At 40.3% G+C, this 14,468-nt stretch overlaps 2 protein-coding genes across 9 annotated transcripts in view; one reads left to right on the top strand and one right to left on the bottom strand.

Annotated features, from left to right (window-relative positions):
* NDUFAF6 (NADH:ubiquinone oxidoreductase complex assembly factor 6) overlaps positions 1 to 14,468 on the top strand; it is a 185,057-nt gene that overhangs the window by 31,060 nt on the left and 139,529 nt on the right. The window lies entirely within an intron of this gene.
* TP53INP1 (tumor protein p53 inducible nuclear protein 1) overlaps positions 1 to 14,468 on the bottom strand; it is a 25,074-nt gene continuing 10,606 nt past the window's right edge. For 7 of the 8 annotated variants that reach the window (XM_055286825.2, XM_055286819.2, XM_055286822.2 and 4 more), the window contains 2 exons: positions 13,954 to 14,323; positions 1 to 4,781 (listed from right to left, as the gene is read on the bottom strand). In XM_055286825.2, coding sequence (XP_055142800.1) covers positions 4,532 to 4,781; positions 13,954 to 14,323 — 620 coding nt within the window. In that variant the 3' untranslated portion in view covers positions 1 to 4,531. Of the gene's footprint in view, positions 4,782 to 6,127; positions 6,166 to 13,953; positions 14,324 to 14,468 lie in introns of all 8 variants that reach the window. The other variant, XM_055286827.2, reaches the window with a different exon arrangement.

Below are 14,468 nucleotides of genomic sequence, written 5' to 3' on the forward strand. Positions count from 1 at the left end.
TGAAGTTAAAGGACATTTTATTTACTGACAGATTGAAAACTGTAACTCCAGGTAGTGCAAAATGCACCACAACCCAATTACAAAGAACAGTTATTAACATACAATGTTTAAACAATGCTACACTCATTTTTGGCAAAGTGCTGTATTGTTCAGTCTGTGTACAAAACTGACCATCTATGAACCAATCAGTATAAAAAATTTCTATAAAAACAAAAAATTTAGACAGTGGCTCAAGAAAACAAGCTGCCATTTATGCATAGATTGATGTACAGTAACCTAACCAAATGTCCCTTTTGAATTTTCAAGTTAATGAAAAAAATGTGTCGAGAAACACATTAAGAAGGCACATGTACAGTCTAGAATACTCTTCAGTCTCCCTAACTCATGCCCTGCCCTATAAAGAAAATATGTTCACGATTTTACTTGAGAAAAAAAAACAAAGCCACTTAAAAAAAAAACCACACACGCAATTATTAAAGTTCAAAATCTCTGGAGGAAAACACAACCAAAACACAAGCAAAACCACTCATACACTCCAAGCCTGAAACACACATCAAACCTCCCCAGCTACTGGTTTGGTTTTCAGAGGTCCACCTAGAAAACAAATACTAAAACTTCAGGCAAAATAGAGCAAAACTGGACATTTAACAATTACACAATTTTTAAAAGTGTGGTAAAATTCTCAACGATATACAAAACATTGTCCACTTAAGCTGCCTGCCTTTCAAGAGAAACTTCTCCCATGCAAAGGATACTGTTGCACATAAATGATATCCTCATCTGCATGTTTTCCAGTACCTCTTTCTCCACCCTAAACCACTTTAATTGGTGTCAAATTTCAAGTGAAATTGATACATGGCAAGGCTGACACCACTGTATCATGTAGGTTTTCTAAATAGAGCATTTTATGTATAATTTTAAGCATTAAAATAAGTAGGTAGGGATGCCATTTCTAATATATCAGCATGGCTGATGGCAGTGAAACCATCCAAGATAGAAGTCTCACTTTTAACAGAGTTTAACCAGTATTTATGGGCCTTATAAAATAAAAAGATAATTTTAAAGTAACATTACAAACATATACTACTAGTGTCTCCCAGTACAAGGAGCAGTCTCTTACTTGACTCAAAAAACGAAAACTAATACGTGGAAACTCTTAAACTTTTCCCACTAATCTATTTAAATGTAAATATCTGTCTTCTAGTTGGAGTCCTTCATGTTTTTGTTTCCAACTCAGAGACAATGAGAATAATGAAGATACTCCTCCTTGCTCGTTTTTCTTAAGAGTACATAAAGATAATATATAATGTATTTCATTGAGGAGGAAGAGAAGTAGCAAGGATTTCAATGAAGACATAATGATTACAAACCAGTGTACTATACAGATTTCAGAAGCAGAAACAATGCTGAACAGCCTGCTCAAGTTTTAAATAAACTGTCTTCTCAAAGTACTGATACAACAGAGAAGGTATGTAAACAGGAACAGTTTGCAGGGGATTGGAAAAATGTACAGGAAATTAATATTTCTTAAAAGGTCCCTGCGATAGGAAGTCAAAAACCCAATCACTTTGCATCTTTCTGCAAAAAATTCCCTACCCAATCAACCATATAAATGCACTGCCAGAGAAGATAAATAATGGATGGCTAATTTTCAACTTACAGTGCAGTACACAATTAGCTGAGAAAAAAATAAACATAAGATATATATTATGAAATGTTTTGTCAACAAAAACAAACAAACTTTGAGAAACATGGTGCACTGTAAAAGCTAAGAAACTCATTCACGAAGCACTGCTTGTGTACACCACATATTCCAGACGTTTTCCAAGTAACATTCTATGTTAACAGTTTAGAGCTACTAATTCAGAGGGGTCTTATTTCTCACTGCTTGCATTTTAAAGAAATATGTCTAAAGCGCATTGTAAACCACTAATATTTACAATAGCAAAAAAAAAAAAAAAAGCTTATAATAAAATGCATTTGGGCCGTGTTTCAGAGAATACTTAACAGGTCAACATCATTCTGTGTTGTGGCTGGCCTTGTGTCTTACATACAGGAGATGCCTAACATCTAATAACCAAGAGTTTCAACTGAATTATATAACCATTTTCTTCAATACTTACATGTGCCAATTTTAGACAGAAACCACAGTATGATATTCTAGGTGGTGTGGTAATCCCAACCTTGAAAAAAAGCCCAATCAATGTAATTTTTTGTTTTCTAGGTACAAAGCATAAAAAACTAGCCCCAGATAAGGCAAACAAAAAGTCAATAAGGAAATCTGGAAAAAAGGCCATTGCAGTTATACACAAATCTGTTCATGTTGCCAAGCAAAATCTCATGGCTGAACTTCTATAGCTTGTGAGGTACTAACAACTTACATGCAATGTATGAAAAAGAGACGCCGTGTATTCAGAGGTTTACATCCTGAAGACATTAAGCTGGTCTATTTTCAAGTTACCAATGCATGGCCCTATAACAAACATCATATAAAACATACACACCTTCATGGAAACTCTACCTTATCTCCCAACTCTGGTAAACACAAATAGTAAGAAAACAACTTCTAACTCACTTTGACAAAACTTTACAGACTTGGCCCCTAATTAGACAACAAATAAATAAAGGGGAAGTCAAAACGGAAGGGGCAATAAGGAGAAAGGGGGAATCTAGACTCTTGTTCTAAAGAGACATTCTGGCACTTCATCACAGCCAGTAGAAGAACAATGTAAAACCTCCATCTCACTAGACACATTTGACCTCTTCCACTCCAAATGCTCTAGTCTAGTCAGAAAAGAGCACAGCTCGTCACTGAAAGTCTCCCGGGGTTCCCTGCATCAAGCCACTACAGCGTTACTGAAAAATATAATACTTCACATAACGATATGCTGTTTTTCTCCTTGAAAACATTCTGTAGACCTGTACTCATTTAATTAGGGTTGCAGAGGAGATGGAAAAACAAGCTGTTTGATTATGAAGGCAACACTTCTGTCAGTAGAATTGCTTTGGATTGTAAATATGTTTACTTCAGAGGAAATCAGTCAGAGTGGATGGCTCAGCAAAACCCATCACAGCTGCGGAAAAAGGAAGTGACTGGCTAGAGGTAAGGAAATAGATTTTCTCTAAGTTAACTGGCCTATGTGTGAATCGAACCCTGCACCCTGGCCTCATTAGCACCAACGCTGTGAAGAACAGCTGTGGCAGAGAAAGTGCCACAGCCCCACCCCATCACCAGATTCAGTAGAAAGGCCCTTGGAATTTCCTACAAGGTTCAGTTCTGAACAGCTCCACTTCAAATCAGTATAGAATCCTCACAGTGACACTGTGAGGGAGGTAAATGTCACTGCTCCCCGTTGGTGGGGGAAACAGAGGCCAGAGTGGTTAAAGATTTTGCCTGAAGTTAAAACAAAAAATGAAAAGTCACTTGGACTGCAGGGAAGAATACTTACAAGGCAATTAAAAAAAAAAAAAGAAAAAAGTTGAGCCAACCTGTCACTCTTCACTCAGATGCCATGAAAGACATCATCACCAGACAGTCCCCCACACTCTTGCTTGCCACTTGGCAGGACAGGCTCCATGACAGAGGATTTTTCACTCTATGTGGAAATATAAAGCCTATCTCTTTTCCCGTGGGCAGAGAGAAATATGAAGTCACTCAAGTGCCTGGACAAGTACTTCCAAATTTATAGCTGATGCGAGGTGAGGAGTGGGCAGAATTGGCAGGAAGGAATCGTAACAAATTAAATACTGCTCTAATGGGTTAGTTACAGACATGAATTTTTCCAAATGTAATTTCACAGGTCTAATTTAATCCCTCTGCACGAGACAAGTGCCTCTGTCTACAACACCTGTAATGTCTGTACCACGTCATGCAGTCACATTGGAATTACTGAATGCACTCTTCGCTAAAGCTTAATGTACCTGAATTCCAAATGAACTGCATGACTAATCTGGGGAAAAACCATAAACACAGAATACATCAAGTTTTCTTTCAAAAGAAAGTCCAGCCATAATTCTATTATATCCATGGCAACTATCACCTGTTAATGCTAATGTTAGTGTGTAAAAATGTATTCATCATATACAGAGAGATTATCAAGTACTGGTCAATAAAGTGTACTGCTGACCCTGAGAATAAATTTTTGCTTGCTCAAAAGATTAAGTAATACAAAATAAGGTGAAAATGAAAGATGCCTATTCTCGTACTTGGGAAGAAATGTCTTTAAAATGCTGACTAATGTATACCCTAATATATTTAAAGACACCCCCAAACACCAAACACTGTAATTATATTGATATGTTTCCAGAAATAATCTGAAAAAGTGTACAAAAAAGTAAATGTTAAAGGCAAGGCATTATGTGATATACAGCATATAAATCTGATTTTCAAGATAGTGTCTAAATACACTGATAAAACTATGTGATTGGTTATCAGTTGGTTGTAAAGAGACAACATTTTCATTGTACATATACACACATCCATACACATAAGCACAAACCAAGAGAAACCAACCAACAAAACTTGAAACTATTAGTAATTGTACTGACGCGGGCAGGGCTGATGAACAACCCAGCCATTGTGCTTGACTTGCCGAGGGTGGCAATCCCTGGTAAGATTTTGGCGACGAAGGCTATTTCTGTTAAGAGACTGTCTTTCACTATGTTCTTTTATCCACTGGGAAGGGCGAAAGCTCTTGGGTTGTTCCAGAAAAGTTGTATGAGCAGCAAGAGCTGCAACATAACAATGAATATGCTGCCCCATTTCATTTTGAGCTTCCACTCTGAAACAGAAAAAAGTGGGGATGTATTAAATAACAGAGTATGTTATTAATGAAACTGGAAAAGTTACTTAGCAATTCAATTTGCCGTGCTAATTTGTTTATGGCTGAATGAGAGCTTGTGTTTCATGGCTGACAGACAAGTTTATTATTCTGCAACCCCACTGACTGATAGTGGTGGAAAGGAGAGCCAACTGTTACTAGAAAGATGCCATGTAAGCCCCAGATGGCTCACTAAGTAGACTGTTTTCTAAAAATACACTTTATACTTTGAATTTCATTTACGGAGCACACACATTTATATAAGCTTGTCTGGGAGGGGAGCTAACATTTATTGAATATCTGCATTTGCCAATTATTTTGCAAATATATATTTTAATTCTCACCATAATCTTAAAAGGAAAATATTTTAATTCCCAAATTTTACTGATCAGAAAGCAGTGTGCTCACAATAACTTCACAAGACATTTCCTGTCTATAAGTAAAATGTTCCAGGAAACATGCTTTAAATCTTTATTTAATAGAAACATGCATATGGAAATTCTACTCATTTACCATTTTTCTAGATAAGAAGCTATAGCTTAATAGAATAAATTTCTTAAGTTTTTATTTATCTCACAACAGGGCACATTTTGAGATGGTATTTACATGGCAATATTATAATACTCTTGAATAACAAAATCTTAAAATTGGCTACACACAGTATGATTATGTTTTCTATATAAAAAAGCTAATCAAGTAGGATTGCTGTAAACTATGTCAACACGTAACATGAAGAGCTTTACGATTTTTAAGGGTTATTTTACATAGGAAGGGCAGTGACATATTCTGCCTAAAATCACTTGAGGAAACACACATTTATTACACACGCACACACACATATATATATAAAATTTTTTTAAAGTAGAATTTTAAGAGGACACATTAAGAAACTAATAGAAAAAAGTTAATATAAAGAAAGTTATTTTTAGGCCGGGCGCTGTGGCTCACTCTTGTAATCTCAACACTTTGGGAGGCCGAGGCAGGTGGATCACCTTACTAGAGTTCAAGACCAGCCTGGCCAACATGGCGAAACCCCATTTCTACTAAAAATACAAAAATTAGCCAGGTGTGGTGATGCAAGCCTGTAATCCCAGCTACTTGGGAGGCTGAGACAAGAGAATCACTTGAATCGGGGGGGTGGAGGCTGCTGTGAGCCAAGATCGCACCACTGCACTCCAGCCTGAGTAACAGGGTGAGACTCCATCTCAAAAAAATAAAAAGAAAGTCATTTTTAAAAGGTCAGCATTTGGGTCCTTTGCCTCCCTATGCATACATATATCACACAGTCTCAAAATGAATATACTTACTCTGTGCCCGTGAGTCTTATAAGCAGCTTTTCCTGGCCCTACAAATGTTAAATGGTGAACTATTAAATCACTAGTAAGATTTAAAATGCTATTGTAACTTTACTATTAGGACGTGGTCAACTTTTATTAAAACTGGTTTGCTGTGCCATTAAAGGCACATACATGTACTTAAGATAACGTGTAAAACCTTCAAAAACAATATTTATAAAGGCTAAAATGCAATGAAATGTATACCCTGAAGCGCACTGTAATTACAAAGCACCTCAATTTTCTGTGCTTTATGGTAATATCCCCAATGATAGACATAATGGAAGCAATTTGACTTCTGAAAGACATATGATTTATTTCCTGCTAAGAAAACAGATATTTACTACAAAGCTAGCCTAATTTTGGTAACACCTGATTTCTATCTTGATTTAGCAAGACTTCCTTATAAGAATTTCAAATCCTGGCCGGGCACGGTGGCTCACGCCTGTAATCCCAGCACTTTGGGAAGCCGAGGTGGGCGGATCGCAAAGTCAGGAGATCGAGACCATCCTGGCTAACACGGTGAAACCCCGTCTCTACTAAAAATACAAAAAATTAGCCGGGCGCGGTGGCGGGCGCCTGTAGTCCCAGCTACTTGGGAGGCTGAGGCAGGAGAATGGCGTGAACCCAGGAGGCGGAGCTTGCAGTGAGCCGAGATAGCGCCACTGCACTCCAGCCTGGGTGAAAGAGTGAGACCCCATCTCAGAAAAAAAAAACAACAAAAAAAAGAATTTCAAATCCCAAAATAAGGATGTTAAAAAAAATTACAGTTACTATTTTAAAACTGTAATAATTTACAGGAATTTCCTGTGTACAGAAAGGATTCACATAAAATTCAGTGCATTCTGGCAGGGCACAATGGCTCATGCCTGTAATCCCAGAACTTTGGGAGGTCAAGGTGGGCGGATCACTTGAGGTCAGGAGTTTGAGACCAGCCTGGCCAATACGGTGAAACCCCACCTTTACTTAAAATACAAAAAATTAGCTGGAGATGGTGGCATGTGCCTGTAATCCCAGTTACTCGGCAGGATGAGGCAGGAGAATTACTTGAACCCAGTGCGGAGGTTACAGTGAGCTGAGATCACGCCGCTGCAATCCAGCCTGGGCAACAGAGTGAGACTCCGTGTTAAAATACGTAAAATTCAGTGCCTTCTTTTGATCCTTTATATATGGAAAAGTATGTGTTTTACTATCCCTATAAGTTATTACTATCATATATGAATGCAAAAACAAGATATAAAAACAACATTCTCACTGTACCAAAAGTAGAAAACCATAACAACCTTGAAAAAGAAGAAAGAAGAAGAAGAAATCTACTGAAACAAAATGGTGGAGATCACTGCCTAAATAAGTAGTTTATAAAATAGTATATCTGGGCCGGGCACAGTGGCTCATACCTGTAATCCCAGCACTTTGGAAGGCCAAGGCAGGTGGCTCACCTGAGGTCAGGAGTTTGAGACCAGCCTAGTCAACATGGTGAAACCCTGTCTCTACTAAAAACACAACAATTAGCCAGGTGTGGTGGTGCACGCCTGTAGTCCCAGCTAATTGGGAGGGTGAGGCATGAAAATTGCTTGAATCTGGGAGGCAGAGGTTGCAGTGAGCTGAGATCGTACCACTGCACTCCAGCCTGGGTGACAGAGCAAGACTGTCTCAAAAAAACAAAACAAAAACTATATGGCTGGGCATGATGGCTCATGCCTGTAATCCCAGCACTTTGGGAGGGGTGTGGATCACGAGGTCAGGAGTTCAAGACCAGCCTGGCCAACATGGTGAAACCCCGTCTCTACTAAAAATACAAAAATTAGCTGGGCGTGGTGGCAGTGGCACATGCCTATAATCCCAGCTACTTGGGAGGCTGAGGCAGAAGAACTGCTTGAACCCAGGAGGTGGAGGTTGCAGTGAGCCGAGATTGCGCCATTGTACTCCAGCCTGGGCAACAAGAGTGAAATTCTGTCTCAAAAAAAAAAAAAAAAAAAAAAAAAGTATATGTGGCATGTTGCCATTTAGGTTAAAAGTTTATGTGTACATACAGGCACAGAAAAAAAAACACAGTCTGGAAGGATATACTGTAGGATGTTAAAAGTATTCATGTCTGGGTCATGAAAATGTCATTTCCAATTTTTGCATATTTGTATTTTCTAATTTTTTACATTGCATTTGTACTGTTTCTGTAGTAAATTCTTTTGCAAAGCTGCTGACTACACACACACACACAACACTGAAAAGTAAACATACAAATGCCAGTAAGTTTAAAGTGACTATTAATTATAAATTCTTTTTTTTTTTTTTTTTTTGAGACAGAGCCTTGCTTTGTCACCCAGGCTGGAGTGCAATGGCGTGAACTCAGCTCACTGCAACCTCCGCCTCCTGGGTTCAAGCAATTCTCCTGCCTCAGCCTCCCTAGTAGCTGGGAGTACAGGCGCTCACCAGCACGCCTGGCTAATTTTTGTATTTTTTAAGGTGGGGTTTTGCCATGTTGTCCAGGCTGGTCTTGAACTCCTGACCTCGTGATCCGCCCACCCCAGCCTCCCAAAGTGCTTGGATTACAGGTGTAGGCCACTGCCCCTGGCCTAATTATAAAGTCTTGAGTGGCATTCCTCAGAGGTAAAATCAGAATCAGAAGGGAGGAATTTTCAAGAAATGAATCTGAAGCAACTCTAAAGCAATTAAATCAATAGCAACTCCAAAAAGTTATATTTTAAATTTTTGTTGGAATACCTGAAACACCTCTTAATAAACTTGTAGCACTGAATAAAGTGCCAGTTAAAGTAACATTCCCCACCCATGACCTTACCTAGGATATAGCCTGGCATCATGTAACATATAAGAGAGTTGTTTTCATTTTGGTACAAGCAAAATGAAATATGTTTAGCCTCATAAAAAAATCATCTACAATATTGAGACTTGAAAGTATGGCAAACTGGTAAAGTTAAGAAATTAATGTGCTGCCTAGGGTTTGTTTATATCTGGAAAACAAACGGTAGGTAGGTAGGTAGGTAGGTAGGTAGGTAGGTAGGTAGGTAGATAGGTAGGTAGATAGATAGATAGATAGATAGATAGATACACAGATAGATAGATATAATAGATACAATACTTTTCTTAGTAGAGTCAGAGCCTGGACATGACAACACTAACAATAGGGATATTCTGAACTGCTCCAAGAATCCAAATCCACCTGGACCCACAACCTAAGAGAGGGAATGCCAACATTCTCAAAATACTTTAACAGGAAACATTCCACTAAGGTACACAATAGAACAGTGTGACTTTCAGCTAATTAACAGGGTAATAGGGTTTACTTTAGTGGGTGGGAGCAATCTCAGATATTTCCTGGATATATTCTCTGGACAAAGGTCACATAATGTCTGTAAATTTGGGGAAACTTAAAAAGCCAGAAGGCAGAGATTACAAGAAAAGTGACCAACAATTGCTTTGGGCAATAGACAGATTGATTAATCAAGATAATGACTGACAAATGGGCAAGGATCTATTTCTCGGTCTCTGCTGGGAACCAAAGGCCTCTCCTACACAAGTGGGTAAAATGGTCGGGGTGGTGAAGATAAATTCCTGGGACTCTGGTATGGGAGCTCCATGTGCTGTAGTATCAAGATCTATTGGTAAAGCCCTGATTCAGGCTACGATTAGATTGGAGAACATAAAAATGCAAGGGTCAATAGAATTATGAAAGTTAGGATGTTTAAGTGAGCTTTACGTAAAGAAGTTATATCCCCTTTACCTAAATGTTTTATGAGAATGGATATGTCTGGCTGGAGACACACTTCCCCTCCCTAGTACTGTAAAACAAAAGGCATGTAAATCTGCTCTTCATGACAATATTAACTGGACATGCTAAATGGGGACCAACAGCACTGCCTAGGCCCAATGGTGTATCGTAGAAGCTGGAGTGGTGGTAGGGACAAATTATCTGTCTGATAGTCTTATGTGGAAGGGAAACTGGCGCTTATGGCAAAAGACTGTGAGCACCTCTCAGTAACAACTACTGGCACTTTGGACTAGACAATTTCCACATGAGAGGCATTTACTCCCTTGCCATAGGACATTAATTGAAGCTACCCCTATGATTGAAGGACATAAAATGATCTTGAAACCCGAAATACCCATGCTGTCTCTGGTGATGTCAGAGAAACACTAATTGGGAGGGCAGTGCCCAGAAGAGTTCCGTAATAAATGGAAATGGTTTATACAGGATCATGTTATGTAGGGAATGTAAGGAGGACACACCCACAAGCAGGGAGCCTCTCTCCACCTTGGACTGACTCTGGAACTAAGGAGCTGGATTCCACACTGCCAATAGCTCTCAACTGACTGACAAAGAGCTGCTTGGTTGTGGATGGCAGTTCCAAGGTGAACAGACAGCGTCTTGTTTGGAAGGATGCTACTTTGATCAAAGAAGGTAAAAACAAATCGGCTCTGTGGGCTGAACTTCACACTCTTTTCCTAGCGATGATGGAAGCCCCTAGGTTTGGGTTTTTACTGACTCATGGGCAGTGGCCAATGGACATGGCCAGGCAAAATCACAATGAAAACCTGGACTTTTAAAGGGATGGCTTCCATAGGGAGCACAACCCTATGGAAATTTGAGGGGTACATTAGGACATGCCAATGGCCATCAGAAGAACTCCCTTCCAGGTTTGGAAGGTGACTGGGACTGGAAGCAGACATATGCCCCATGTGCTCCCTGGAGGTGCCATCCTGGGTTCATTAAATGAGTGGTACAGGCAATGCAGAGACAGGCTGCATCTAGACATTCCTCTTTTACCCTCTCAGGCACAAATACCAATGAGAACCATTCTGCCAGTCAGCAAAAGAGATAGACTACTGATGAGGGGCAGATTCCCTGGTGGGAAGGCCCTGAGCATAGCTGCAAGTGAGACTGGTGCTGGTAGCCCTGGGGAGCTACAAATGGGTCTTAAGAAGAAGAGACAGTCTCTGGAGTGGGCTTTACTTGCCCAATGGAAGATGCAAATGCTCAGAGTGCCAAAAAAAACCTAGAACAGAAGATACTGCTTGGATGTGGATAGTTAACTGTCATTTCTTCAGACCAAAGGGCACACTATACAGCCCATAATGCCCAAAAACACTTTGGGAGGCAGAGGCGGTGGATCACCAAAGGTCAGGAGTTCGAAACTAGCCTGGCCAATATGGCGAAACCCCCTTTCTACTAAAAGTACAAATATTACCCAGGTATGGTGGTGGGCGCCTGTAATCCCAGCTACTTGGGAGGCTGAGAAAGGAGAATCACTTGAACCCAGGAGGCAGAGGTTGCAGTGAGCCAAGATCCTGCCACAGCACTCCAGCCTGAGCAACAGAGACTCCGTCTCAAAAAAAAAAAACAAAAACAAAAAACAAAAACCCAAAAACAAAATGGGATAAAAGCATGAAGGGCTGGCTGTCCCCACAAGATTTTCCTGTTTTTCTGGTGATCTGAGGAAGAAGGGATGGGGAGGAGGATGCTGGCATGACTTATGCAATTCTAGCCAAGGGTTGAGTATGCTAGTATAATGACTTTAACTTTTTATTTCTTTCCCACATCACCTCATTTTTTTTTTCCTCTACTGGATGCAATGGTCCTAGGACCAGGGCTGTAACTACAAGTACTGGAAGCAGGGATGGTTCCTGAGCAAGAAGCTGTAACTATGTTTTTAAACCTTATGTCAAAATTCCTAAGGGCCTTCTAAGGGCCTTATGGGGGTTACCTACACCCCATCTTGCAAAACTGGAGTCAACAACGAACGCAGCTATATTGTCTGGTGGTAAAAACAGCCCACTAATTTTGTACCTGTCACCTTGCTCTATCTGAATGGGAGTGGACTGAGGGAGAGGTACTTGCTAAACTAGTATTGCTACCTGCAACCCAGACCAGCACAGTGGCTAAAGCTAACGTCCCTTCCAGAGATGGAAAAGTTTGGGTATAAATGAAGAGAAAGACGATAAAAGAATGAATAAATAGGTTATGAATTGGGATCAATTCCTTATATTAATACCTTGAAACAGGCTCAGAGAAAAAGATGACACTGTCTCTAAGCTCAGGTATACCAGATGCCTGAAAGGGTGAAGCTACATGTTTGCCAAAACCATTTCTGCTTTTGGAAACCAACAAGATCAATAAACCTGCAAACCTGAGTCGCCTCGCCCTGGGAGACATGCTTATACAGTACGATGATGGATGGAATGAATTACTAACTGAATGGGATTCTGGTGTTGTGCCAGTATTTTTTGAGTTCCATATCCTTTTTTTGTAAGGAATCCAAGTTTGAAGACTGAGGCTGGACTGTGATACTGTAAAATATATATTCGGTCTTGTCAGTCTCCTGGCATACCACTCCTAAAATCCTTGGAACCTCCAACGTGGAAAGTGTATGCTAATTAGTTGACTGGTGGTTGGCAGCAACTAGGCAGCTTCAGGATTGGATTTGGTCACTAGAAAGACCCAGTTCGAGTTGGGACTTTTAGCCCCACCCCTCAAACTCCAGAGAGGGGAGAGGGTCTGAAGGTTAAGCCAATCACCAATGGCCAATGACTTAATCAATTATGCCTATGTACTGATGCCTCCATAAGACCCCAAAAGTACTGGGTGCAGGGAGCCTCTGGAGAGCTGAACATGTGGAGGTTCCCGGAGGGTGGGGTGCACAGAGGGCATGGGCCTTGCCTTATGCATCCCTTCATCTGTATCCTTTATAATAAACTGGTAAACATGTTCCCCCAAGTTCTATAAGATGCTCTAGCAAATTAATCAAACCCAAAGAAGGGGTCGTGGGAGCACCAGTTTACAGCTGGTTGGTCAGAAGCATAAGTAAAACCTGGGGCTTGAGATTGGCATCAGAAATGGGAGGCAGTCTTTTGGGACTAAGCCTTTAACCTATGGGATCTGATGCCATCTCCAGGTAGACAGTGTCAGAATTGAATTGAATCAGAGGACACTAGAGGGTGTCCACTGCTGGAGGACTGTTTGCTTGGTGTGTGGAAAAAACCCACACATCTGGTGTCAGAAGCACTGGGTGACTGTGCAGTGTGAGTATTGCAGGAAGAAACTGAGTTTGTTAAATTCTCAGACAAGGTTTTCAAGGTTACATCATTTGATATACGATGTAGCTAGAAATACTTGGAAGAAAATAAATTTTAAGACATGATATTCTAGTTGAATTTGATACCCTAAATAATCCAGTCTATAAAGTCAGAGTTATGTTCTAAGATACTTAGCAGAAATGCCAGTCTTATTTCTAATCAGTAGCAGAATTTTGTAAATGAGAATGCTATTATATAACTGGGGCCATGCTACATCTAACTTTCTTAAAAAATCTAAAATGAACAAGTTTTTGTTTTTGTTTTTGAGACAGAGTCTCGCTCTGTCACCCAGGCTGATGTGCAGTGGCACAATCTTGGCTCAGTGCAACCTCTGCCTCCTGGTTCAAGCCATCCTCCCACCTCAGCCTCCTGAGTAGCTGGGACTACAGGTGTGCACCACCACACCTGGCTAATTTTTTGTTAGTTTTTGTACAGATGGGGTTTCACCATGTTGCCCAGGGTGGTCTTGAACTCCTGAGCTCAAGTGATCTGCCTGCCTTGGCCTCCCAAAGTGCTGGGATTACAGGTGTGAGACACCATGACTACTCAACAAGTTATCTTATGTACTATCTTGTGTACTATGCACATACTTTCATAAATCTCTAACAAAATTAGTTTTGCATCTTCTAATAACTTAGCTTTGAATTATAGTAGAGACAAAATGCATGCTCAGTGGACTGCCTACAGAGAGTAAAATACTTGTAACATACCTGGGACTACTTGGGCTATGTAATTCATCAGTCCCACGGGTGGCCTCACTGAGACCAGGGCAGGAGTTATGCACAGCATAGACAGACATGCTGGGATGTTCAATGAGAAGATTTTCCATAGGACTTGTTTCCACCTTGATAGTGGTTAATCCACCTGCAGTAAAACATGGGGGTGGGGTGATAAACCAGCTCTCCTCCATTGGACATGACTCAAACTGGAGGAAGCAGGAATCACTTGTATCAGCCAAGCACTCAAGAGATGCCGGTAAACAGGAAAAGACTGAAGGGTGCTCAGTAGGTGACTCTTCACTGATGTCCTCCTCTTCTTCTTCTTCTTCTTCTTCTTCTGCTGAGAAACCAGTGCAAGTATCTAGATCGTAGTCCATATTGCAGTCCACGTGTGTTGTTGAAGAGTCCCACAGGAGGATGATTATCACATTGGGCAGTCGTTATAAAGTCACCCATCAAATTCACAGCACAGAAAAAGAAGAGATGATACTATTAGCTGATGCTCA

This window comes from Symphalangus syndactylus, chromosome 7, assembly GCF_028878055.3.
Source record: "Symphalangus syndactylus isolate Jambi chromosome 7, NHGRI_mSymSyn1-v2.1_pri, whole genome shotgun sequence".
NCBI lineage: Eukaryota > Metazoa > Chordata > Mammalia > Primates > Hylobatidae > Symphalangus > Symphalangus syndactylus.